At 37.4% G+C, this 25,225-nt stretch overlaps 1 protein-coding gene across 5 annotated transcripts in view; it reads left to right on the top strand.

The window, feature by feature from the left end:
• Window positions 1–24,693, top strand: part of LOC108672891 — a 41,363-nt gene extending 16,670 nt beyond the window's left edge. The window contains exons 1-14 of one of the 5 annotated variants that reach the window (XM_018160651.2): window positions 8,634–9,361; window positions 14,591–14,679; window positions 15,371–15,492; window positions 16,554–16,792; window positions 17,225–17,342; window positions 18,110–18,246; window positions 18,508–18,626; window positions 19,139–19,389; window positions 20,125–20,245; window positions 20,452–20,559; window positions 21,270–21,448; window positions 22,060–22,280; window positions 23,046–23,155; window positions 23,601–24,693. In XM_018160651.2, coding sequence (XP_018016140.1) covers window positions 9,334–9,361; window positions 14,591–14,679; window positions 15,371–15,492; window positions 16,554–16,792; window positions 17,225–17,342; window positions 18,110–18,246; window positions 18,508–18,626; window positions 19,139–19,389; window positions 20,125–20,245; window positions 20,452–20,559; window positions 21,270–21,448; window positions 22,060–22,280; window positions 23,046–23,137 — 1,824 coding nt within the window. In that variant the 5' untranslated portion in view covers window positions 8,634–9,333 and the 3' untranslated portion in view covers window positions 23,138–23,155; window positions 23,601–24,693. Of the gene's footprint in view, window positions 1–8,633; window positions 9,362–12,177; window positions 12,220–14,590; window positions 14,680–15,370; window positions 15,493–16,553; window positions 16,793–17,224; window positions 17,343–18,109; window positions 18,247–18,507; window positions 18,627–19,138; window positions 19,390–20,124; window positions 20,246–20,451; window positions 20,560–21,269; window positions 21,449–22,059; window positions 22,281–23,045; window positions 23,156–23,600 lie in introns of those variants that run through there. The other 4 variants (XM_018160658.2, XM_018160664.2, XM_018160673.2 and 1 more) reach the window with 4 other exon arrangements.
• Window positions 24,694–25,225: the final 532 nt, after the last annotated feature.

Raw genomic sequence — 25,225 nt, forward strand, 5'->3', positions numbered from 1 at the left:
GGGGTGATTTATAGTGACCTGCAAGGTCGCCTGATTTGAGCATTTGCGATTTCTTTGCGATTTGAGCACTTTCGATCTAAAAGAAAGGGGTTAAGAAGTCGCCCTCACACCCTACCACAGCTAAGGGAATGGATTATTGCAGCAGAGGTTATGGCCATACCTTGTGTGAACGTGCTGAAGAAAACTTCCGAGAATGACTCCAACGGTGTGATGCAGCTAACAAACCCCATCTTCCTGATATTGTTTTCAAAACATGATTATTTTAAATGGTATGTTATGCTAATCTTGAGGAAAATAAACTTTCTTCTTTATGTACCTCCATTACTCTTTTATTTTGCCTCAAAACTGTTCAATCTGTTCTGCCCCACCCTGTATAAGCTAGCTAACACATTTAAATTGTATATTGTAATCAATATATAACAAATAGTCAAATAGGACTATTTATAGCCTTATAAGAATTAGCTAAGCTGCTAGCTACGTACAATGTATTGCACACTTGATGCCTCTGTACCAAAAACATTCAATTTATTGGAACCTAATACACACTAAAGGCAATAAGTTTATATAACAATTTGTCATTCATAGTACATTTATACTAAACCATGAATAACAATACCTCAATATAAATTAAAGACTGCCACTCAATGTATTTAAATATATGAAAAAATGAAAAAATCCTGATTTTTTTTATAACAAAAATCAAGTGATTTAATCACATGATTTAATCATTTTGATTTAATCATTGCCAACCCTGTTTGTAACCCTGACTCCACTCAGATTATTAATTTTAGGCTTCCTCCTCAAACAAGCATATTAGGGTGTGAGCTATTTGCAATTGTTAAAGCCTTGCAGTTCCTACTTTGCAATCCTTGAAGCTGCCCTGGGGCAGTAATATATTCCGACTCCATGTCCTGTTTGCTATCGATTCAATCATTACTGCCTGATTCTTATGTACCCTGTGTCTTTGAGATTCATAGGTTGATTCATGCAATAAGCCAATCATTTCCTCTGAAAAATTCAGTTTATTCCAGGACATGAGAACATTGAAGGGAATGAGCTGGCAGGCCTGACAGCAAAGGTAGGACACAGCCTGAGCAATATCACTGGAAGCAGGGGTGTACAAGGAAGATATGGTAAGAGAAGTTAGGACATCACTTATGAGATTCTGAGACAACAATTGGCATCAGGAAGTTGAAAGTTCAGGTAAGGGAAGACATTTGATGGCAATTAAAAGTCATGTGCAGTATTGGCCATGGTCATCAGGTAATCTCAGAATAGTGGAATTCGCAATCTGGCATTAGCCAGATTGCGAATTAGACATGTTGGAGTCAGGCAACATTTACATCGCTTCAAGTTTGCTGAGACTAACCTCTTTTGTGTACGGAAATAGACTCGATAGTGCACTTTTTACTACAATACCCACTTAATGCTATGGCTCGGACTGGGCTACAGGAAACCCTCCATGAACTTGGAGTCTCCAAAACAGACCAAAACTTGTGTGGAGGTGGGCATTTCCCTCCTCCTGTTCACTGTGCAATTGTCAGTGCCTTTACTAAATACGTTCCCCACACTGGGCATTTAAAAGAAATGTAGTTCCAGCTAGTCACTAATCTAATGGTCCTCAACCATCCCTTTGATGCTGTTGAAGCATGATGGTCTTGACAGGATCCTCCCCATCACATGACTAACTGTAAATGTGACTCCTGTACAGGACCTTTCCATGTAGCTTGGAAGATTAGCATCAGCAGGCCTTGATCACATTACTTATTTCCCCACGTTCCTAATAAATATGATGCTCCAGGCTGCGCCATCCCAGACTGGACCATCTGGCCCTGGCTCTCTGTCTGGGTAGGCCCTCCAGTTAGGTAAGGGTTACTAACATGCATTTATCACTAATTCCAGGACCTGGTAGTTGAATGAACTAACCGAAGTACGGAACAACATCTTGGATCTACTAACTAACCATGGCTTTTGACCTCAGGTTTGTCTGGCCCAACCCCTGCTACCCGTCCGAATGTGAGGCAAGTGGTAAAGAACCAAGTCCTAGGAAAGTGGGCAAAAGAAGAACATAGTAGGGAGAATGTCAGTTGCATTCACAGCGAAAGCGCGTGTGTGGATTGTGATCTCTGAAGTAGCCAGTAAATTTGTGATTAAAAGTTACTTAGTTTCTTTTAAGTAATAACCACCTGAATTATTTCCACATTTAACCAACTGGCTTTTTTCCTAAGAAGTTGTCTAACTTTTAAGTTGTCTGTTCCACATGGAAGATTTTGGCTGCCTTATGGGCTCAGATTTTGGTTTGCCTGTGGTGCTTGGAGCAGCAGAGGCTTGTGTTGGGACTTGGGGAAGCATCTACTGATAGTGTGGAGGTAGAGGAATTTGACTGTGAGTGTGAGAGCCTCATTGAGAGCCATCAAATGAGAGAGCACTCTTGTCCTGCAACAGTGCTAATTGTTAAGGAGAGCATCTGCCCCAAAATTGAAAATTTGACTTTTTTAGTTTTTATACTCGTCTTAATGCTTGCATTCTGATGCATCGAACAGTACCAAAACCATCTCTGTACATTGATTTATGCATTCACGACAGATTGCAAAAGGGTGGGTGGTGGTGGAGTTCTTTAACATTTAAGATAGGCCGAAATCACCAGTAACACACTTTAATAGCTAGTCTGAACACGCTGTGCTTCAGTTATCCACATGCAGTCATACGTGATGGTTCTCGCTCAGTCGTTTGCACCATCCTTGACAGAAATTGAGCTCCAGTATTGTCTTGTCTTGCAACCTTGCACCTTTAAATGTCTATTTTGAGGCGTGTGCAACTTTGTTGGGCTCTACTGAAAAGTTAACTTATTGTCACTGCCAACCCATCTCCTCCTAGAGTTTTGAAGCTACAACAATGAGACATATACAATTTGATTTGCAAGTAAAAGATCTAGAAAGTGAAGGTGTTTTCCTAATTTTTTTATAGTTTGGTATTTATTCAGCAAAAATGAGGGGTGGAAAGGGGTAAAATAAAAAAAATTCCCATAACTTTACAAAAAATGGCCCCACTTCCGCAAAATTAGAATTTCAAAAAATACCTTCTTTATTTTATAGATAAAGACTTTATACATCGAATGATATGTGTCTCGATGTTGTAGCTTGAAAATCCTAGGAGGAGATAGATTTCTACAGTATGCCCTTTTATGGCCGTTTTCTAAGAATTTCTTGTTTTTTATTTGTTTTTTTAAATTCACATGATTAAAATCCAAATTTTTTTATATTTTATACAAGTGTACCAAGTTTCAAAGTGATCTGTCTGTAAACGGCCAAGATAATTTTTGGGGCAGATGCTCCCCTTAAGAAAAGGGCAGGGTTTTGGGTGCTGGAGCGCTGCAGTGCACTCATCCAGAGTGTCCCGCTCCTAAATGATGTGCGGTGAGTTAAGTTCTGACACTTGGAGAGTTGAGACTAGCAATGAATTTGTAGTACTAGTAGGTGCTGAGTGGTGACTCAACTCAATAAGGTATTTCTGTGTATATGACACGTAAAAATTGTAATGTATCAGAATGACAGAAACTTGATATATGTTTAGTACTAGATTCAATATTAATAATAGTTAAAAACCTATTAAATTAAGCAGGGTTGGGAATGATTAAATCAAAATGATTAAATCATGTGATTAAATCACTTGATTTTTTTATAAAAATCATGATTTTTTTTATTTTTTCAATTTTTTTATTTATTTGATTTTTTCATATATTTAAATATATTGAGTGGCAGTCTTTAATTTATATTGAGGTATTGTTATTCATGGTTTAGCATAAATTTACTATGAATGACAAAATGGTTCATAAACTTGTTGCCTTTAGTGTGTATTAGGTTCCAATAAATTGAATGTTTTTGGTACAGAGGCATCAAGTGTGCAGTACATTGTACGTAGCTAGCAGCTTAGCTAATTCTTATAAGGCTATAAGTAGTCTTTAACTATTTGACTATTTGTTATATATTGATTACAATATACAATTTAAATGTGTTAGCTAGCTTATACAGGGTGGGGCAGAACTGATTGAACAGTTTTGGGGCGAAATAAAAAAGTAATGGAGGTACATAAAGAAGAAAGTTTATTTTCCTCAAGATTAGCATAACATACCATTTAAAATAATCATGTTTTGAAAACAATATCAGGAAGATGGGGTTTGTTAGCTGCATCACACCGTTGGAGTCATTCTCGGAAGTTTTCTTCAGCACGTTCACACAAGGTATGGCCATAACCTCTGCTGCAATAATCCATTCCCTTAGCTGTGGTAGGGTGTGAGGGCGACTTCTTAACCCCTTTCTTTTAGATCGAAAATGCTCAAATCGCAAAGAAATCGCAAATGCTCAAATCAGGCGACCTTGCAGGTCACTATAAATCACCCCTCAGAGTCTGTGAACATGCATTTCAAAACATTGAGTGACATTCGGGCTGTGTGAGCTGTAGCCCATCCTGCTGGAACCACACTTCTCCCAATGCTTCATTTTCAACAATGTTTTCCATCCAAGGCTGCAAGAAATTTTGCAACATTGCAGCATAGCGATCTGCATTCCCTGTTACAGTTACTCCCTCCTCTGAGAACGACTCCAACAGTGTGTTGCAGCTAACGGCCCAAGCTAGCAGCTTAGCTAATTCTTATAAGGCTATAAGTAGTCTTTAACTATTTGACTATTTGTTATATATTGATTACAATATACAATTTAAATGTGTTAGCTAGCTTATACAGGGTGGGGCAGAACTGATTGAACAGTTTTGGGGCGAAATAAAAAAGTAATGGAGGTACATAAAGAAAAAAGTTTATTTTCCTCAACATTAGCATAACCTACCATTTAAAAAACTTATGTTTTGAAAACAATATCAGGAAGATGGGGTTTATTAGCTGCATCACACAGTTGGAGTCGTTCTCGGAAGTTTTCTACAGCACGTTCACACATATGGCGAGGTATGGCCATAACCTCTGCTGCAATAAGCCGTTCCCTTAGCTGTGGTAGGGTGTGAGGGTGACTTCTGAACCTCTTTCTTTTAGATGTCCCCAAAGAAAGAAATTGCAAATGCTCAAATCAGGTGACCTTGCAGGCCACTGTAAATCACCCCTATGAGACACCAGACATCCGGGAAACATGCGTTACAAAACATTGAGTGACATTCGGGCTGTGTGAGCTGTAGCCCCATCCTGCTGGAACCACACGTCTCCCAATGCTTCATTTTCAACAATGTTTTCCATCATGGACTGCAAGAAATTTTGCAACATTGCAGCACAGCGATCGGAATTCACTATCACGGTTACTCCCTCCTCCGAGAACGACTCCAACAGTGTGTTGCAGCTAACAGCCCCCATCTTTCAGATATTGTTTTCAAAACATAAGTATTCTAAATGGTATGTTATGCTAACCTCTAAGAAAATAAACTTTCTTCATTATGTACCTCCATTACTCTTTTATTTTACCTCAAAACTGCTCAATCAGTATTCCCCCACCCTGTATATTGGGAGGTTGAGATTGTATTGACCTTTTAGGCAATTAGAAAGATTTTCCACCCTAATAAGAGTATTCTAATTAAAATATTTAATTTCAATCTTTAAATATGTGAATTTAAAACTAGAAACAAAACAATTACAATTATAAGACTATATATTTAATAATTAAATGCAGTGAATGGATATAAAATATTTGAATTGTGCACATGTTCATTTCAAACAGTATTAGATTTTCTCATAATTTAAGTGTCGTTTCAAGTCGTATGAGGTTTGTTTGGTTATCGTTCAGTTTATGTTTAGTATTGGTTTATTGGTCTGAATTAAATGGGGACAGTGCAGTCAGTAACTCAGTCACTACTGTCGGTGTGTATAGAGGGTAGAGTCTGGTAGATTTATAAGACATAAAACTAGTAGATCTGTTGATAGTGCTGTGCACTGTGCTATCTGCTACCTATCTGCTATGTGACTCTTCAATGTTTAGAAGATCTGTATTCTTGAAGTGTTTTTGTATATTGAAGCCAGTTAAATGGTCAATATTTAGCTCATTACCTTGCTCCATACAAACTTTACAAAGCTAATGAATAGATTTATCAATAATTGTTTACCCAAAAATCCCTAAGTGGTAAACACCACCTTGGCCTGTTGGCCATTATTGAAGGCAATAAGTGCCCTTTTTAGCCATCCATTATGATCCATATACTGTTATTGTTAGTAGGCTAATTGCAACATAAAAAAATAACACTTCAAAAAGACAAAAAAGTTGAAAAAATCAAATAAATCAAAAAATCGTGAACAAATCAAATAAATCATTTATTTTTTATTTTATTTTTTTTAATAAAAAAAATTGCCAACCCTGAAATTAAGTGCCAGTTAGTTTTTTCAAAGATATCTCTACATTTTGTAGGTTGAACCTGGGTTTTTTACATATATCATTTGCTCTGGCCACTGTTCTGGGCAGCTTGGGCCTCATGAACACTTGGTGTGTAACTGTAACTCAATAAAAAAGCTCTGTGCTAATTGTGGGGGAGCTCATGAAGAAAATTTGTTAGCGAGCCCATGCATTATGCATCATCAAAGCTATTGCTGTAGAGAAATTGTGTGTCATTGGACATTTGGACAGTCATGTGTGCAATCTCCCAAGGAAGTGGACTCGTGCCACTCAACTGCTTGTTGGCAAAATTCAAATCAGCCTGTAAAGAGTACTTCCTATCCAAATGCACTAAATGCAATCAGATCTGATCTAAGCTCTTCTGAGATGTCTCCTCCTTGCAAAATGATTACGCAGATGTCCACAGATCTTAGGGCTCCAGCTCAAGTTTCAGTCAAGTTTTGAACCAACCAGCTTACAAAGTGCTGCTGGATGCTTGACTGGCAAATTGTAGACTTGGCTGCAGAAATAGGAACTTTCATAGCAGATGATCAACTCAGCTTCCTTCATGCAGTCACTGTGCAGGCATGGAATAAATATACTGTTCAAGCTGCCACTAAAGCTTCCCACAATTTTTTTAAAAACACAAGATTCTCACTAGATGAATTACCCCATATATTATCTTGACATAAGTCCATGATTGAGCTTTTTGATTTTAAATGTATTAAAAATTTGTCACTTAGGAGCTGCAAGATTTCAGTAAGAAGTTGGAAACTTCCAATCCTGGCACTGTGGCACTGGGCACTGTTGGCCATGAGAAAGACTGCTGTCCTGACTGAGCTCTACCATCAAAAGGCCTAAATTGAAAAGGTTTCAAAAAAGCTACATTCACGTAATGCCCTAACTACCTGGCTAAGATTCATGCATGCTATTTCACAGCAGACGACGGATTCAGCTTCAGTGATGGGAAAGAGCCGGAGTACAAGCGGAGCTGCTGAGAAAGCTGAGCAGTGATCAGCAGCATCAACCCTATGAAATCAAAGTACCTAATCCAGCCAGGGCAACAACACTCCTTATGAGGCTAAGAGGCGCCCAAACTTGCAACTGTAAATAGCACCCAGTGCCTTGAACCTCATTTTCAGGAACATTTGCCCCCATGCTCACATGAATCATAGCCCAAGATGCACAAACACCCACCTTGCAGGATCAGGAACCTACAAAACCCAGCCAAAAATGGGGCCAATCCAGCACCTTTGAAGCCTTCAGCTCTCCCATGTAATCCCCTCTTCAAGCTCTTTTCCACCTATATCCTCATTGAATGTCCATCACTGTTGATGCCTCAAACCATCCAACAACAGCATAATCTGTCTGCACCAAGCTCACCCATTCAAGCCACTGCACACCACCAATCCATACAGCTGACTCGCTGCATACCCTAACCAACTTATTACCGACCCTTGTGCACCTATTCTTCTTTATGCAAATTGCCGAGAAGGTTCAGTGCCTCCTCAAGATAGGCCAATCTGATGTGCTGACTATTGTTGCAGTAGCACCTGCAGCTTTCTGGCCTTGACCTCACCTCAATCTCTTAATAAACACTAAGAAAAGTTGATGCTATCCAAATAATCTTCTATATATACCTTTCTTTCAGACCTGTTTTCTCCTCTTTTACTCTTTCTCAATCACAGCCCTTGTACCTGCTGCCAACCAGACTACCAAAATTCTTCAAATTCCCTGAATGCCCAATCTAAATTTACTACTATCCTAATCAAGTAACCTCTCATGCTTATCAAGTAACCACTCATGCCAATCAAGTAACCCTTTAGTAAGTCATTTACAGTAATCCTAAAACTGGTGCTGTGTTTTATGGGATACTGTGGCCAACCAGATGTCATGGGCAACTGAACCAGGTGTAATTTGTCCAAACAGTCTATGCCTATCTTGGACAACTTCCCATTCTCCAGCACCCAAAATGAAGAAAGTATGATGTTATGCAGTTACTTAATTCAACATCAGTTTTTCCAAGATCTGGTCACAAGGACAGTTTTCAGATCCCTAGCAGAGAAGTCAAGAACATTACAGGAATTGGCAACAGGCCAAAGATGCTCTATTTTTTGCTGCCAATATTATTAATATTCAATACTACTATACTTGACTGGCAAATTATTTGTGATTCAGTTCATGTTTAATTTCCTGATCTAGTTGAAAATTTTCTTCAATGGCTATATGATAATGCTGGTTTCCATGTTACTCAACTGGTCATTAGATTCACAAAGAATGAGTCTTGGAAAAAGTTTCTTCTCTGCTACAGTATATGGCCATCTTATGATCAACCATAAATTGAGCAAACTCTGCAGCCATTTGATCATTAACCTAATTGATGTTCACTGAGTATAAGCAGATGCAACATCTCATTATTAAAGAAGTGGGCACATTTCTTACAAGTTTGGAACATGTATAAGGAAGCTGTGAGGGGTAATGGGGAGCCCTGCAAGTGAACAGTGTCTGAGCAAAGAAACAAAAAAAAAGACAAAGTTTGTAAAAAATTTTGGAAGCATGAAAAGGCAATGAGGAGGAAACAGGCTAGTTTAAGATGTTGACATGTCAAATTGACCAAAGTAATTGGACTACAATTTGTGAAATTTCCTTAAACTTTTTGACCATAGCCATGTCCAGGTGTGAAAGGTGACCTGTGTGAGGTCACCGCAACACCTTCAGCTAGTCAGCAACAACAATAATAAAAAATTTTAAGGTAATACGGTACATATAGATAATGCCAGTCATTTTTTCATCTGGTGATCTTGATGAAAGAAAATAGCTACTTTTTAACTTTGCACAAAAAACTGTACTGACGACCAAAAATTCATCGGTGAATAGCATAAGCACCTTTCCTCACACTTTCTTCCATTACTTTCTTCCTTTTGTTCAAGTGTTGTGAGCGCTTTAAGCTTCACAAAGAATAAAAGCATTTGAAATGCCGTGGGATCCAAATCAAGAAAGCGGTAAGTTTTCCTACATCCTAACTCTTGAGCAGTGCCCAATGGAAATTAATTTGCAATATTCTATATGTTAAATGATTTTATCAAATGAAATTTGTATACTACGAGAATACTATCATGCAATCAGATTCTGATGTTCAATTATAATGTAACAAGACTGTTATTATCACATTAAGTCTAATGCAACCCACCAGTTTGTCATTACTGATTTCTATCTGCAGCAAATGACCCACAGGTAGCTTGATTATGAAAATAGATGGAACATTTGAAAGAACTCAAAAATTTGATTTATTAATATGCTCAAATATTATATTTGAATACCATAAAAACATTTTTATTATTTTGAAATGGAAAGTTCAATTGGAACCCAAACAGAATTGCACCTGTGCAAAGTTGGCTGATTTAGAATTGCATTTAACATGTTGATATGTGCAGAGTGGAATTTTTTAGAGAAAATAATTGTACACGTTTTGCATTAACTTACAAAGTCATCAATGAGATCATTTGGGTGTAATGGCAAATGAGAGAGATAATGGCATATGAGAGATTTTCTATTTGCCACTTCATTTTTATTTCATTAAACTTTTTCAAAATTTTATTCACTATTTCATGTATGATGTTGCTGGTATAAATGGAATATTAGGCAGAAGAGAACAATTACCTAATGAAATAAGAATGTCCCCCATGCTTATGTTAAATTTAATCCATTTTGATAGCTCCTTATCTTATTTTTGGTAAAACTTATGAAGAAAAATGTCGCATATTTTCCAATAATATTGAAAAATCACACCCATGTAAGTCATTTTAACCTGCAAATTTTCTAAAATTATATAATTATTTTATGCTGTGAGAATGTAAACAATCAAGTCTCATTTGCCACTATGGAGATTTTTCTTTATTTTTACCAAAAAAGAGAGGAAAAGTCATAGAAACCAGAAAATTTTCTTCAATCATGAGCATTTTTTCTCATTCAAAGGTGGCTTCTGCCAAATTCTAATTTTGCACTAGGTTGATATTGAATATATGAAACGCCAATTTTGAATACTTCAGGCCAGTTCAGAGAGTACATTTTGAACTGAAATATCTATTGTCAATGCCACTAAGGTGACTTCTTAAATGGAAGAAATGTGTCCAAGCACCCATTCTCATTTAAATCCTTGTATCTTATGGCATGGTTGTTGTTGTTGTGCCAGGAAATCTGTGCTGCACTGTAAAATTCCACACAATCTGTTTGGACCAAAGCTATGCAATGGATGTTATGCTGGACCAGACCCTGGGGGCTACCAGCTGCAGGCACTCAAGCAGTGCATGCTTGACAGTGTAGAGGAGTGCATGACACTGGGGGTATAAGTTCCGAGTGAGTGCTGTCCAGGCAGTGTTTGTAGGAGTATAGTGAGGAATGGTGACCACAGCCAAGTCTGCTGAGGTGCACCCTATCTGCACAGTTTGATTGCTGTTCTGTATGGCTAATGCCTGGCTTCCGGTGTGTCATCTATGATATTGTGAATTGCTGGATTTGAGAATGCATTCCAGGTTAGATGTGTGTGTATATGTTTGATGAAGTTGGCTGGGTCTGTGGGGGGGTCTGTCTTTGCTTGGGTGTAGGGGGTAATGCTGAATGGCAGGGGATGAGTGGCTTGTAGACTGATGATGAAGGGCATTGGGTGCCTCTCATATCTAGGTGTCCTTTATCTAGGTAGAAACCAAAGGAGCACTTTGGTTTCTGCATGGATATGGCAGGATGGTGTGGTTTGGATGCTGTCAAGTGCGATTCTGAGTGCTGTGTTTTGTATGGTTTGTAGGTTGTTGTAGGGTGTGTAAAATTTTAGGGGCCCAGGCTGGGCTGGCATAGTCTAGCACTGAGCATATATATTGTTTGTACACTAGTGTGAGAGGTTCTTTGTTCTGTATGAATGTTGTTCCTGGGCAGGCTCTTAAGTGAGTTTACCTAAGGTCTGCATTTTTTGATGTTCTGTATGTCTGACCCGAAAGAGATGAAAGTGTTGTGACACCTAGAATCTTGGTTTAAAAGTGTGTGTGTGGTGTGATGGTGTTGTTTAGTGTGACTAAGTCTGTGTTGATGCTACTTTGTGTGGTTTGTTAGTGATGTGCAAATTGATTTAGTGGGGCTACTTTGAGTCTGCTAGTCTCTCTCTTTAGTGGGGGCTACTTTGTGTGGTAGTGGAGTGATGGCATGGTAGGGGGTGATGCTATGTTAGGAACTGAGCAGATTTATAGGTAGTTGGCAGAGGCATGATAATTCATAAGTAGCTTCAAACATATAACAGAGGGAAATGTTGGGCCTATTGGGGGGTGGTTGCAAGGTACTATGTATAGTAAATTTTTGCACGAAACTCAACCTCCATTTTAAAACTAATCTGACATTTTCGTATTTTGCAAGAGATCTCACTTTTTTATTGCCTAACATTTTAAACCCCCTTCATAGAATTCCACTCTGGTGTGACACTAGCTTCAGCATTGAACTCATGACAGCTGGTAATCTGGTATATTAAGGTATTTATAATTAGGAAGCATATATGTTAGAATGGTCGCATGCCTACTCATATACTGTAATACAGGATACACGATCAACAATGGCAAATCATTGACTTGGTGACATCATCATTTCTGGCAACAAACATTTTTCATTCCTCATTGAAATGTTGGCTTTATGATTGGAATATTGTCTTTATGATTGATCTTATTGAACCAAACAATAGTTTATTTTTTCAGACCAGTAGAATGATTGAGCTGAGACATGAGGGGATGAAAATTTGCCCCAGCCTCATAAGTATTAAAAATATGACCAATGCACCACTTCATTGTAGATTTTAGCAACATATTGTGCAGGCTTGAAATGGGTAAGTGAGCAAACTAGATTTTGTTACTCAGTCATTTGTTGCTTCATATGATGATCTGTCATTTGAAGCTTTACTATAAAGAATTATTTTCAATCCATGCGAAAAATTGTGATGGTAAAGTGTCCCATCCCAGCTACTGCTATTTTTGTGTGCAATAGCTTGAACTCCAATTCCATTTCTTGACTGATTTTATTTTTGACCAATTTCCATCACAATACCAGTAGGTATATGAATAAGTCATTTGAAGTCAAGATTCAATTTCCCTAAAACTTGAAATAATTTAGTTGGACTACGAGAGCAACACAACTCCCTTCTGCACAAAATATGTTATTGTTCATTCTTCAGTTAATAGTGATACTTCAGAGCTTGATAGTATTTTTTTTATTCTCCATATTTTAATTAATTTATATTGTTACGAAGGTTTTGTATGTGTTTCTTAGCTCAACCTTCATGTTCTTTTATAGCCTTCATATCTGATATTGCAAATATTTCATTGAATTGTCTTTTGTGTTCTTTATCATTCAATAAGTTCTTTCCTGTTAATTTTTGCACTAGCACAAATAACTGAAAACATTATATGATAGGTGGAAGTTAATAGAATGATAAGTATTTTTAAATTAAGCAACATCACTTTCAATGCTCCAATTTAGTCATACATGCTCCTTTAATGCAAGTAACTAACCTATCTTTGGAACTACACTCTCAATATGAATTTAAAAGTTAAATCAATTTGCATTTTTATTACATTATATACTGTCAAACGGAGTAAAAAGAGACGGGCGGGGTAAATGGGGACGCGCGTCCCACATTTCATAGAAATGTTGTAGCAGCTAAACTAATCAAAATATTGCAAAACTAAAAATAGTGGTGTAAACTCCAACATTTTTACTATCTATTATGTATAAAGTTAGTCAAGAAATCAAGCATTTACTATCTCTAAAAAATCGCTGAAAAAAAGTGTGAAAAGTGTGATTATGGAAAAGTACCTCTGCTAAGGTCTGGAGCAAAAAAAATATGCGCCGTATTGAAAAATTTTACTTGCATAAAAGTTGCACCCAGGTGTCGGCTTGAAAATGTAATTGACAGAATTAGCCTATCTCATTCCAAAAAAAATGGCAGCCATTTCCGAGCGATGGGGTGAAAAGGGACACTCCCCAGGGTAATTAGAGACACCCTTAAAAATGCATTTACAGTAGAACCTCAGTTAGCAAAGGCTCCAGCTAACAAAAAAATTGATTAACAACAAAGAATTTTGATAACATTTACCTCGCTCGGCAAAAAAAATTCACTTATCGAAAAATTAGTGCATCATCGGTCGTCACAAAATTGTACATAGAATGCTATATATAGAATTGTGCACCGGGCATCATAGAATGGAAAGTAATTGACCTAAACTATGATTTATTTCTTCAAAACATATGATGGTTGTCACTAAAACATTTTCTGTTTCAGGTATGTTTTTTACGATCTTTTTTGTTATAGTGAAATCACTCGACTCGATTAAAATTGTGCAAAATTACAAACCATCATGTAAGCTTAAAGATACAGAAGAAATGCTACATGGCTGCTGATATGAAGCTTGCAGTGGACAAGGTCGTTGTCAATGCTCAATGGCATGTCCATGGATACAGTAATATCACATTAATAATACAGTAATTAATGAATATGGTAATATTATATCAATAAAGGAAAAACAAGTAAAAATCACAGAAAATGTCATTTATTTTACATCTACATCATCTACAATGAAAGAGGAGGACTTCAGAGTACTGTTAGTAATAGATGAGTACACTCTGCATGCTTCAAATGTTTGAAATTGAGTTTTATTTCAAGTGTCCCTTTTTAGGGTTGTTGCCATTTAGTCAATAGGGGTTGTTGAATAAATAGGGTTGTTGCCATTTAGCCAATAATTGGTTTTTCTTGCCTGCAGTCACAGACATTAAACCTGGCAACAATATCTTGTAAATTTATTTGTGATGAGTCGATGGCATTTCCAAATTATAGGGATAAATTTTGATGGAATTTACTGCATTTACATGGAGAAAGTACAGAAAAGTATAATGAAACATTCAATTTGGTTGAAAGTTTGTTGTCTGTACTTGTACCACCATGTAACCTTCACTTTTCAACTAAAACCAACTATTTAATCTAAAAACAAAAGTAAGCAACAAAATTATGTTGCAAAGCTGCCTTACTGGTGTACTTGTTATTCAACCTAATTGCATTGCAGTTACTGAAAATGAACTTTATTTTATTTATAAAGCTGTTTTTAGAAGTACAGGATTAAATGTCGTGCAATGAGAAGTTTATTAGCTTGTCTCAATTTTGCTGTAGATTAGCTATCAATTAATTCATTTTTCTGTTTGAGCAGGTCAAATGAGTCTTTGTGGTTATGAATTTCCAGACCTCACATCTCAAATTGCACCCTTGACCATAGAGATGTTCAATGTACCTCTTTGGGTAAGTTAACTCCTAAATGTTTAGCTATTGCTGGTCTGTATTGACCTAACTCTATTTAACCAGTAATCAGTTTGTCCCCTTCTATTGTGTTATTATTGGCTAAACACTGCAATTTTATCTTTTTGTCCTAATTAGTCAGATTTCTTGATTTTGCTTGTATCTTTCCTGTAATCAATTGTGTAATTTTTGCATTTATATTACCTTGTTTGTCTTGGAGTTTCAGTTTTGAAATGTTTCTGTTAACAATATGTTGTAATACATAAGCATTCTAAAAAAGCCTGTTGTAGCTGTAGGTGACATTAATTTGTTTTAAAAGTTTCATGCTCATCAGAAATGGTAAGACTTTGAAGAAAATCTCAAAATATGATTTTATCTTAATGTATTTTTTCAAATTTTGGGGGGCCTAATGACTTTTATCTAGAAATAATTGAGGTGGAAGTTTATTTGCGTTCACGACCGTAGTATTTTGTGCCAATGTCTTTGTCTGACTTTCCTATAACTATTATCAACTGGTAGTTCATGATTGGTTTGTTATTTATAAATCAACTAATGCAACCTATTTTTACTGTAATTAACACAAATGCTGTAATTAATTTCAATTTATTCATTTTTAGAGCATAACAAAAATATTTTAACTCATATTTTTCTTCGAATCTTCATCTTTTGATTTTCATTTGAATTTGAATATCAGGTTACTAAAGATGTGATGGCGGAGATGTTCTTTATTGCACAAGACTGCATCACTCTGAAGAGGAAGCGTGGTAAGCCACGCTATGCCATCATTGTTCCCCCCAGCTGGGATGAAAGTGATTCGTGAGTTGAGAAAGCCTAATGAACATGTTGTGTATTTTTGATGTTGTGAGAAACTACAGCAATTCCCATATGCCTTTCTGCCCTGCTAAAACATCAGTGTCACATTTTGGTGTGCTAACAGCGGCCTCAAAGTTATGAATTCTATACTGAACACTGAAAAAGACCTCAATTTTCCCAATTACCTTTTCTGATGCTATTACTAATTGATATGGCTTGGGTTTGAAAGTAATGTCTTTTTTCGATTCTGTAAGAATTCTTAGCATCAAGGATAAGGTCTGAGAAATTTGTTACAATGTACAAAGTTTTTCTGTATTGGTGTAGGGAAGACTTTACATTAGGTTCACACCTGTAGTGATTTTGGGGGAAAGGGAGAGGCAGCAAGATGTTGGCTAGATGTCTCAAAAAGTACATTTATTCTGATGTGATGGCTGCAATATTCGCTCCAACTTGCTGTTATTTTCAGTTAGAGTTCAAGAAGATGCATGGATTATAAGGATACCAAAATCATATTAATATATGTTATGTCACTTTTTTAGTTCAGCCTGCCTTAAAAGATCTTTATTTGCACCTCAATTTGTATTGGCTTCATAGCTGGCCTTACTGCCACAATACTTGCTGGATCAAAACTTGCCTTCTCACTTGAATTGTTGTTTTAGCATCTTATGTTGGACCTCCTATAACATTGTATCACTGCATTGGTGTAACTAAAACTTTGCCTCATCTTACTGATTCTCCTGCATTTGGCTGACCTTTCCTAGTTACTTGTTCTATTTGCAACTATCGTTTCACTTATTGGCTTGTTACCACTTCTGAAAACTGCAAACAGCAATGTTATAGGAGCAAGATAAATTATAAGGTCGATACGAATGAGTTTAAGGAAGAGATAATTCTATTCTGGAAGCTATGGGATTCTTTGTATTGATACCTAACACATTGATTACAAAGAAGTAAGATTAGATTTCAAGATGGCATTGACAACATATCTGGAAAAATTTTTCTTTCATTTTATTTGAAAGAAAGTTCTTTCAATTAAAATTTAATTGCAAATACGTCTTTTTCAGCATTTTGAGTCATCATTTTAAGTTATTTGGGAAGCAGAAAGCACTACTAAGGCAATCCTATGACTCGAACACATCACGACCCTCCTCAAAGCACTACAAGCCTCATATGCTGTCCAGTGAAGAGTTTGACTTGAGCCCTGCATGTAGTGGACAGCCTACACTTCATGTCCTCAATGATGATGTCTTGCTTCATATTATGAAATACATTAATGTTGCTGAAAAACTGATGCTTGAAGCAGGCAAGTTGCATGAATGTTGCAGCCCATCAGCTCAGGCTGTATATCAGCAGCTATTTTAATCAATCCATTTATTGCTATCATGTGAGTTAACTATAGTTGTTATTAAGATAATACATATACATCATAGATCATTATAGAAAATGTATATATATGACTAAACAATAATGAAGAAAAGGATTTGCACGATTGTTTAAATGCTACTATCAGGTGTATCTCCTGCAAATTTTTGATGATCTTTACTGTTTGTAATTTTTTACGGTGTTAGCATCTCTCTTTAAACTACACTGTATTGAACGTAAATTTATTCCTCATTGTAATCACCTACTTTCTGTTCGGCTTAAGTTTGCAGCTAAACAGGAAAAGGCAAGCTATTATCTATAAATAAATATTCTGCCTTTTTAGAATCTATTTCTAGGTTCATTCTTATTGCAGTGTGTCGACGCTTCCAGTCTCTGGTTTACCGCGAGCTGGGCCAGAATAACGTCATAGACTTCACTGATGACGGCTGCGTCTGGCGAAGTGCTCACTCCAACCTCCCCAAATGTCGCAGGTAAGCTCTTGCCTGCTGTTTGATTGGACGTGATTGTGCAGGGAAGTCAAGGGATCGTGTTGTGACATGACTGCCACTACAGGGAAGTAATAGTGTGGTTGTATGATGGCACACCCCTGATGGGAATTCAGACGCGTGTCTGTGCTCGTCAGAAGTTCTATTGGATTTCACGTTCTTAAAGACATTGACCCTGGGTGCCCCACCGCAGAGCTCGTGGTGTATGACTGTGGGTCTTAGTTGTAGTGTTGTCGTCACGTATGCAGGATTCTTAACATTTCTCTTCTCTGTCTCGTGCGGCGGCCGACGTCTCGTGTGAACAGTCTCTTGTACGAGGGTCTATGTTTCTGATCACCTGTTCCGTCATATTCCTTCGTCTCTTTGATATGCTAACTCAGCTTCTTTCTTGCCAGCTTTTGCGACCTGGCCACTTGAGACCTTTAGCCCATTGTGGGTTGAAGAATGATTGGAGAAATTAATGAAAATACCTGGTTTACTTTCAGCTTATTGTGTGAAATAGCCTAATAACAGAACGCTCCTTATGACAACTTTCTCATGAATTGCTATGATTTATTGATATTCATAATTATACTTTTTTAAATTATATTTTTCTTTCATCTATTATAAATATTGCAAAAATTTTGACTCAATTGTACTTGTAGTAGGCTGTTTCATTCATTCTTTCTGCCAAGTTTTTGCTTGACACATATATTGCCTTGTTTAGTATTGATAGTTGGTAACGGCATAGCCATGTTTGCTCTGCATTCCAGCAAGTCGCCAGCCGAGCTCACGCAGGACCTCAAGCTCTGCACCTACAAGATGCTCATTATGAACGCTAACCTCATCACTACTCTGAAACTCGACGAGTATCACTGCATCTTTGATGTCAACGTATTTGCTGCTATAGGTACGCACTTAAATTTGTCCCTGCTTCTTCCAAATCAGACCTGTAAACTACAATATTTAGTTACAAATTTCAGTTACAAAACGATCTCTGATGTTCTGATTCTTTTTTATTTCATTTATGTTGCTTCATTCAATTATTTTATACATTTTTGTAGGAAACTATCAATAAAGACTAGGTATTTAAAAGATTCTAACAGTCTAGTTGAATTCATGTACGAATGTTTTGCAAATAAGTGAGAACACTGACATTTTTCAATTTTAGGTCAACTGGCTGTGAATTTGGAGGATTTATGCCTGCAGTTCTCGTCAAAGAGAAAGCACTACACTCCCATGAAGACCATCTTCTCGCGCTGCACCAAACTCAGGACTTTAAGTCTCGAAGTGAGGATTGTGCGGCAGAGTTGTCAATGCTGGGTATTAACGATGGTGCATTGTCCGCACCTGTGTATCATGCATGGTTGTCTATCAAAAGCACGTTATCATCACCTATATACCAAGCAGGTCTAAGTTCTAATAAAGATGCAGTGCCGGAATTATTCTACCTTTACATTGACGTAATCTTGATGAATCAACACTCATTTCATGTGGTGGTCATTTCCTGGTCGAGCCAAAACTATTGCATATTTTCCACCTGTGACTTCCACATCTTAGCGATTTGCTCAGAATATTTTTCACGTTTTTAACACATGTGGGTGTTATGATCTGCTGACAGTTTTGGGCTTCTGCTTTGGAAGAGTATTTTATGTGACTTTTTTATATTATGATCCCTGTAAAATGTTCAAGATAAAATTCGTTCGAAGTGTTCAAAAAATTTATTTGTTCAGTTCGAGGAGTACAAGTAATTTGCTTGAGACCTTTCGAAGTGCCAATCAATAAACGAATATTTTTTTTAGGGCATAGGCCGCTCTGACGAATTGCTGCGAGACTTGAAGCTATGCAAATGTTTGGAAGTGTTGCGGCTGGGCAGCGTGAAGAATCTTGACTGGGCTCTTCTATTGGAGTTGAAAACTCCTCTAAAAGAGCTTTCACTCCACAACATTGATACCTTATCTAACTTCAAAATACATAAAAGCTATCCGGACTTCGCGTTTAACTCAAGCCTCACGACATTCCGCATGTTCAACAATATAATGACGCCACGTATGTAAGTTGAATACCTCCTAACGGGTTATATAAAAAAGCGATCTGACGGAAAAACAGGTTACATGGAAAATAGATAAAGGGAATAACAGAGAAAGTAACATGTTGGAGGTATGTAATTAGCGTTGGCATGGATGAAATCTATTAGGTGATAGTCTCCTTGAGCGCCTCTGAAGATAACCAAACTTGCTGTTTTAACTGAATATATTGCAAATTTAATTTGAATGGAAGCACTATCTTTAAGTAGATGTGTTCTCGTTGAGGGTATAATGCTTGAGGGCAGTTTCTCTGACAACAAATCTTGATGTTTCACATTGTTTGATTTGTAAAATCAAGCAATTTTTTGTTTTAATTATCATACCATTGCTGTGATTAATGGCAGAAATGTGTGTTAAATGCGCATTACTACTAATGAAGCCATGGCTCATTGCAGACATTTGGAAGCATCTATTGTTTAAAATTGCTCAAATGCGAGCATCATTTCTGAATGTAGTTGAAAATGCTCCTAAAATATATTAGTTCGTGTTTCCTAAATTGTCCCTTGCCGTGAAGCTGTTGGGTATAGTTGAATCAAACGGTTTATTCTCGCGGGTAAATCAGCACGAAAATTATTTTAAGGAACTTTCCTACAATGAACGTGCTTGCCTGAACATAATGAGTAAATATCTGACTTGCATTTAGTGAGGATACGACTTCCATGCGAAGTTGAGTAATATTACTTGTATTTTTTTGCATAAAGTTATATGGCGGAAGCTCTGTTATCATCCATGGCACGCAAGTGTCCTGCGCTGACCCAACTTCAGCTTGATTGCTCCTGGTATCATGTGCCACCCAATTTCAAGACATTCAATAACTTGAAGGTATTTAAATTGACCTTGTTACAAGCCTGAATTTTGAAATTTCATTTCAATATTTCTGCTTGAGACACGTACGTGTGTACAAAGATTGGTTTGATTAGTCTCAATACCGAATCTTAATCAACCATTCCTGCGCTGGTTGAAGAAATTGTTAGTTTGTCTTATTGCTGTTTAATTTTAGTGACAAAAACGGCTTATTGTTGTTGCAGGTCCTGCACTTTATTGCTGCTGCTCGTGAAATCAAGGTTCTTCTCAAAAGCGCTCTGCCTGACGTCGAGGATCTTTACATCGAGTTACCTAGCTGGGAAGTATATAATGTGAGCTGCTAGTCTAAACGAGACTGAAATTTCAAGTGAATTGAGTCTAGGACCTTCACTTGAAAACCTCTTCTTTAAATTTTCTTTTCACCATATTCACCGTTGTTGAAGATGTCAGAGTTCTTAACTTCATGGTTTGCTATTCAGATTATTTACTTGTATAGGTGTTCTAATTTAGATTTTCACTTATTGTTATGATGTGATCTATGAACTCTTTCTTGTTTAAAGTTTTTTTTTTGTCGAGGTTAACAGTCAATGCCTGCTAGTGCTATGTGCTCAACATAACTATTTGAATGCCAAAAGCTAGCACGCAGATACTCTGGAACCAAAAAATTCGTGGATGAATTGAACCTGTAACTGATAAAGACTCAAGCACATACTATAATCTTACTTTCAGTAATTTTGCATGTTCACGATCGACGGCGTGTGACTAAGTCTTGAATATATCTTAATATGTTAATAGTATCCTTTTCCTTTTTGATTTCGGAATGATAAAGTGTACGTGGGATATACTAACTATGATTTGCATAGCATGAATTTTCCTCATTGCAATTTTCCTCGAGGGTCACGTCGTTTAACCCAATTTGGACGATTTTAATAGATTCTCATCCAAACATTACGCCGAGGACAGGAAGTCTTGAAAGATTAGTTCGGCTGATAGTTGATCCCTTTCTCTTTTATCTTCTGATAATATTAATTTTTCTCCTCAGATGCACAGCGAAAATGAAGTCTTAACTGTGGACTTTTCGCTGGCGCCGACGTCAGTGTTGTCCCTGACGCTGCCGTCCGTCGCTTTGGACGATAACTCCTACGAGAGCCTCCTGCGCATGCCTAAACTGCAGCGAGTCTTTGTCAAAAGCAAGAAATTCTCAATGGTTCAGCTTAAACTGTGAGTCTATCTCTGGTCCTCGCAAATTTGTGTGAACTCAGGTGCCGGAGTGGTAAGCTTCTTAGCTGGCACGTTTGTAGCTGTTCGGATATCAAATGGAGGGGGGTGATCGATAGGCATTTCTATACCACGTACACACGCAGAAATATAAAACGTAGGTATACAAAATAATATTTTTGAGGAACAAATTGATATTGATTGTGTGATGAAAGGATTTTTTTGTATTTATTGATATCGTATAAAATCTGTTGATGGTCACAATTTATGTTTTCATCACACTCCATTGCTGTTACTTAAAATTTAAATCATAGATTTTTATTTATGCGTGATGCTTATATATTTCTCGAAATTTTTTTTATTCATTTTCACCTTACTCCCTCAAATCAGGTAAAGAATTCATTTCATCTTCCGGTCATGGTTCGTTCTAGTTCCACACTAGCTGCTGGCGTACCTCCATGATGTGTCCAGATAAATCCTCCATGGTGTGTCCTATAGAATTGTGCCGCACACTCTTTAATTCCTCGCTGTTGCCCACGTGTGACAAGCTATAACTGCCGGTAGCCGCCGTGCCGTTGCTCCAGACAAGCTTTATAATGCGTGGTGCATTACAGGCTCGTGGCCCACGTTCAGCTGGTCGAGATAGGCGCCGCGATGGTGTCCGTGGATCTCTCCACGGCACAGGAGCTCACTGCGCTGCGCAGGAAGGCGCTGGCCGAGGGCAGGGCCAAGTTCCCCTCACAGTGTCTCGACCACGACGAGCCCCTCGTGCTGCATGTCAACTACGCCCACCACGTAGCCTTCGATCCTTCAGATCCTTTCATCAAAATCAAAGGTTTTCTTCCACATTTATTCCACATATTGGGGCGAATCACGTAACCTGCTTTGACTTTCTTCGGATAAGTAATAATGAATTGATATTTGATGCGGTGTTTTTAAGAGACATGTTCTCTGGTTTAAGAGACATCTGATATGATCATCAATGAGTTTCCTACCGTACCCTTGATTAACCTTGTTGAAATTGAACACTAGCTTCAATATGCTGAATTTTTTACTTTACCTAACCATGCATATCTCTTTAATTTTCTCCCGTTTGAATTTTCCCGTTTAAAACAAGGCACGAATCCCATACAGGAATTAACACGACAACTGAATGCTCCAGAATTTGTTGTATTGTGTCAGGTAGTACTGTAACATTAAGTTATACGTCACCACCCATACCTCCAGTAGCAACACCCGCGTCACCCTCCGTGACTTCATCGTAGGGAGTCTATGTAAGTGCCTCACGCATCCCATGCGTCAATCGTAGTCCAACCTATAAAAGCGTCCACTAACGTGAAGACGGTTCCGACACTCCCCGGTCCACTATCGAACATATCGATCTAGTTACCTCATCTATTCCTGTATTAATACTTCGCTCTGCCTTACCATAAATAGTTACTACTTTTTAGAGTTGCCAGTCGTCATTTACGTTTATAAACATTTGGACAATAATCGAACCTTAATTAACTTATACATTTTATTTAACTTAAACTGGTCCCGGGTGTCAATATAAAGACATACAATTGTTCTGATGTGTATGGATGTGTTTTTGTTTCAGACCACAAGCTTAACTCGTACATCTACGAGCTCGTCGGGTCGTGTCGCTTTGACAAGTGGCTGGACTTCGGCAACGACGTCTACCAGCAGTAGGATGCCGATGAGTTCCTGGTTCGTGATCTTTAGAGATTGAGCTTTCATATAAATTGTGCAGCCTTATATTACTAGTTGTATGACTATTTATTTTATCAAAGTTCTGTTTTCGAAGTGGTCATTGGTGAAGCTGAACTTTTGAACAAAATTTTAATCTATCATACACAATTTCAATCTAATCGCGATAATTTTTTCCGGAACTTGTAAGTATTAGTAGATGTGACATTAGTGTATTAATTGGTATAGAAGTTTTTTTTAATATCGAAATGTACACCCAATTCTTGCCAGTACCAATGCTTCAATGTGTGTGTATATTGTTTAATTTGAATTATGCTGTATATCATATCTATAACAATTTCGCTCGTATGCGTATTGCAAATAATAGCCTGACTTATGATTGCATCAGTTTTACAAGACTTCCTCAAACTCTAGTGCCTGATTTGCAACTTAACTTATCTTGCAGAGGACGACTGACATACGATTGTGGAATGACAATCAATGGGAATGCTACCCCGATCTCTATTTTGACGATTCCCATTTGTGAATCCTGAGCCTCACCAGGCTTGTGCTGCAGTTCTGTGATACGATGAGTGGAGCTGACCAGGCTGCTATGCGGTGTCGTAGCGATATAGTCTCCTTTTGTTTTGTTCATGCCCAAATGGCGTCATTTCTTACCAACGAAACAAGTGTCAGATGTTTTCTAGTTGGTACGTTCCAAATAATCTTTCATGTTTCGAAATGTTGAGGCTATGACCACGGATTTATAAGAGGAAAAATTCAGTTTGGTGATTTATAGTTCAAAACCGCCTGTTAGTATAACATGCCTCTGAACGATTCATGTAATTTAAGATTCGATCAATTTTTCCTAGTTTTGTTTCAGTGGAGTTTCTTTTCTACTTCGACTAAAAATTAGGGCGGGTCTTCCAAGCATTACTTATCTGCCGTCCGACATTTGGTTCTATACCATCATGGATCGTCGCTGAGATCTGCACTATACTCTATCACGCGAGTGATACTGGAGACCTGGCATTCTCTGTGTCTTAACCATATTAATTACATTAATCTGTGTTCTTTTTTTGTCTCAGTGGAAATCTCTTAACGATAAGGTGTTGCAGGGTTTACCTTGAGATATGAATTTTTTCAGCATTCTTTAGATGGTACGAATTGAACGTTATTTTCCAATAACGTTCAATTCGTACCATCTAAAGAATTGAACGTTATTGAACTATTTCATGTTCAGTTGACATCACTATTTCAGTGATCAGTTAACTTGCTTTAGTGTTTAGAAATTGTGCTCTGAACGTATTTTTATTACTGTTTAATTGATTTGCTCATGCTTCATTGAAATATTTTTATCAACAAATCAAAACTATCGTAGTAACGTTTCCAAAAAATCGAGTTTTTTCTGTGTTGGAAATAAAGGAAAGGGATATACAGGGTGTCCCAAAAAACGATACTCAACTTTGAATGGCTGTAACTCGAAAAGTGATAGAGTTGGAAAAATTGGGAAGGTCAGGATTTGTTCCCTATCTTTTTCTGCATCTCTCCACCAAAAATCAGACAGATCGATGTAGCCATAATCGTTTGGTAGAACTTTCAGTGACGTGTGCTAAAATCGTGCTTGCGCAAAGTTTTAGTAAGATCATTTTGCATAATCATTACTTTGTCTTGACATGTTTTTTTAATAAAACAGCGAAAAGAAAACATGTCAAGACAACGTAATGATTATGCAAAATGATCTTACTAAATTTTGCGCAGGCACGATTTTAGCACACGTCACTGAAAGTTCTATCAAACGCTTATGGCTACATCGATCTGTCTGATTTTTGGTGGAGAGATGGAAAAAAACATAGGGAACAAATACTGACCTTCCAAAATTTTTTAACTCCATTACTTTTCGAGTTACAGTCATTCAAAGTTGAGTATCGTCTTTTTGGGACACCCTGTATATCTGCGTCAACTCCAGCTATACTCGTTATGCTGGAATCGGGATATAATTTTTTTCTTGCCATCTAATGTATTGAAAATCGTTCTTGCTTAGGTTCATTCCGCCACTGCTTGAATTTTCGGTTATTCGATTCCAAAAAA

Source organism: Hyalella azteca, unplaced genomic scaffold (assembly GCF_000764305.2).
Source record: "Hyalella azteca isolate HAZT.00-mixed unplaced genomic scaffold, Hazt_2.0.2 contig5370, whole genome shotgun sequence".
NCBI lineage: Eukaryota > Metazoa > Arthropoda > Malacostraca > Amphipoda > Hyalellidae > Hyalella > Hyalella azteca.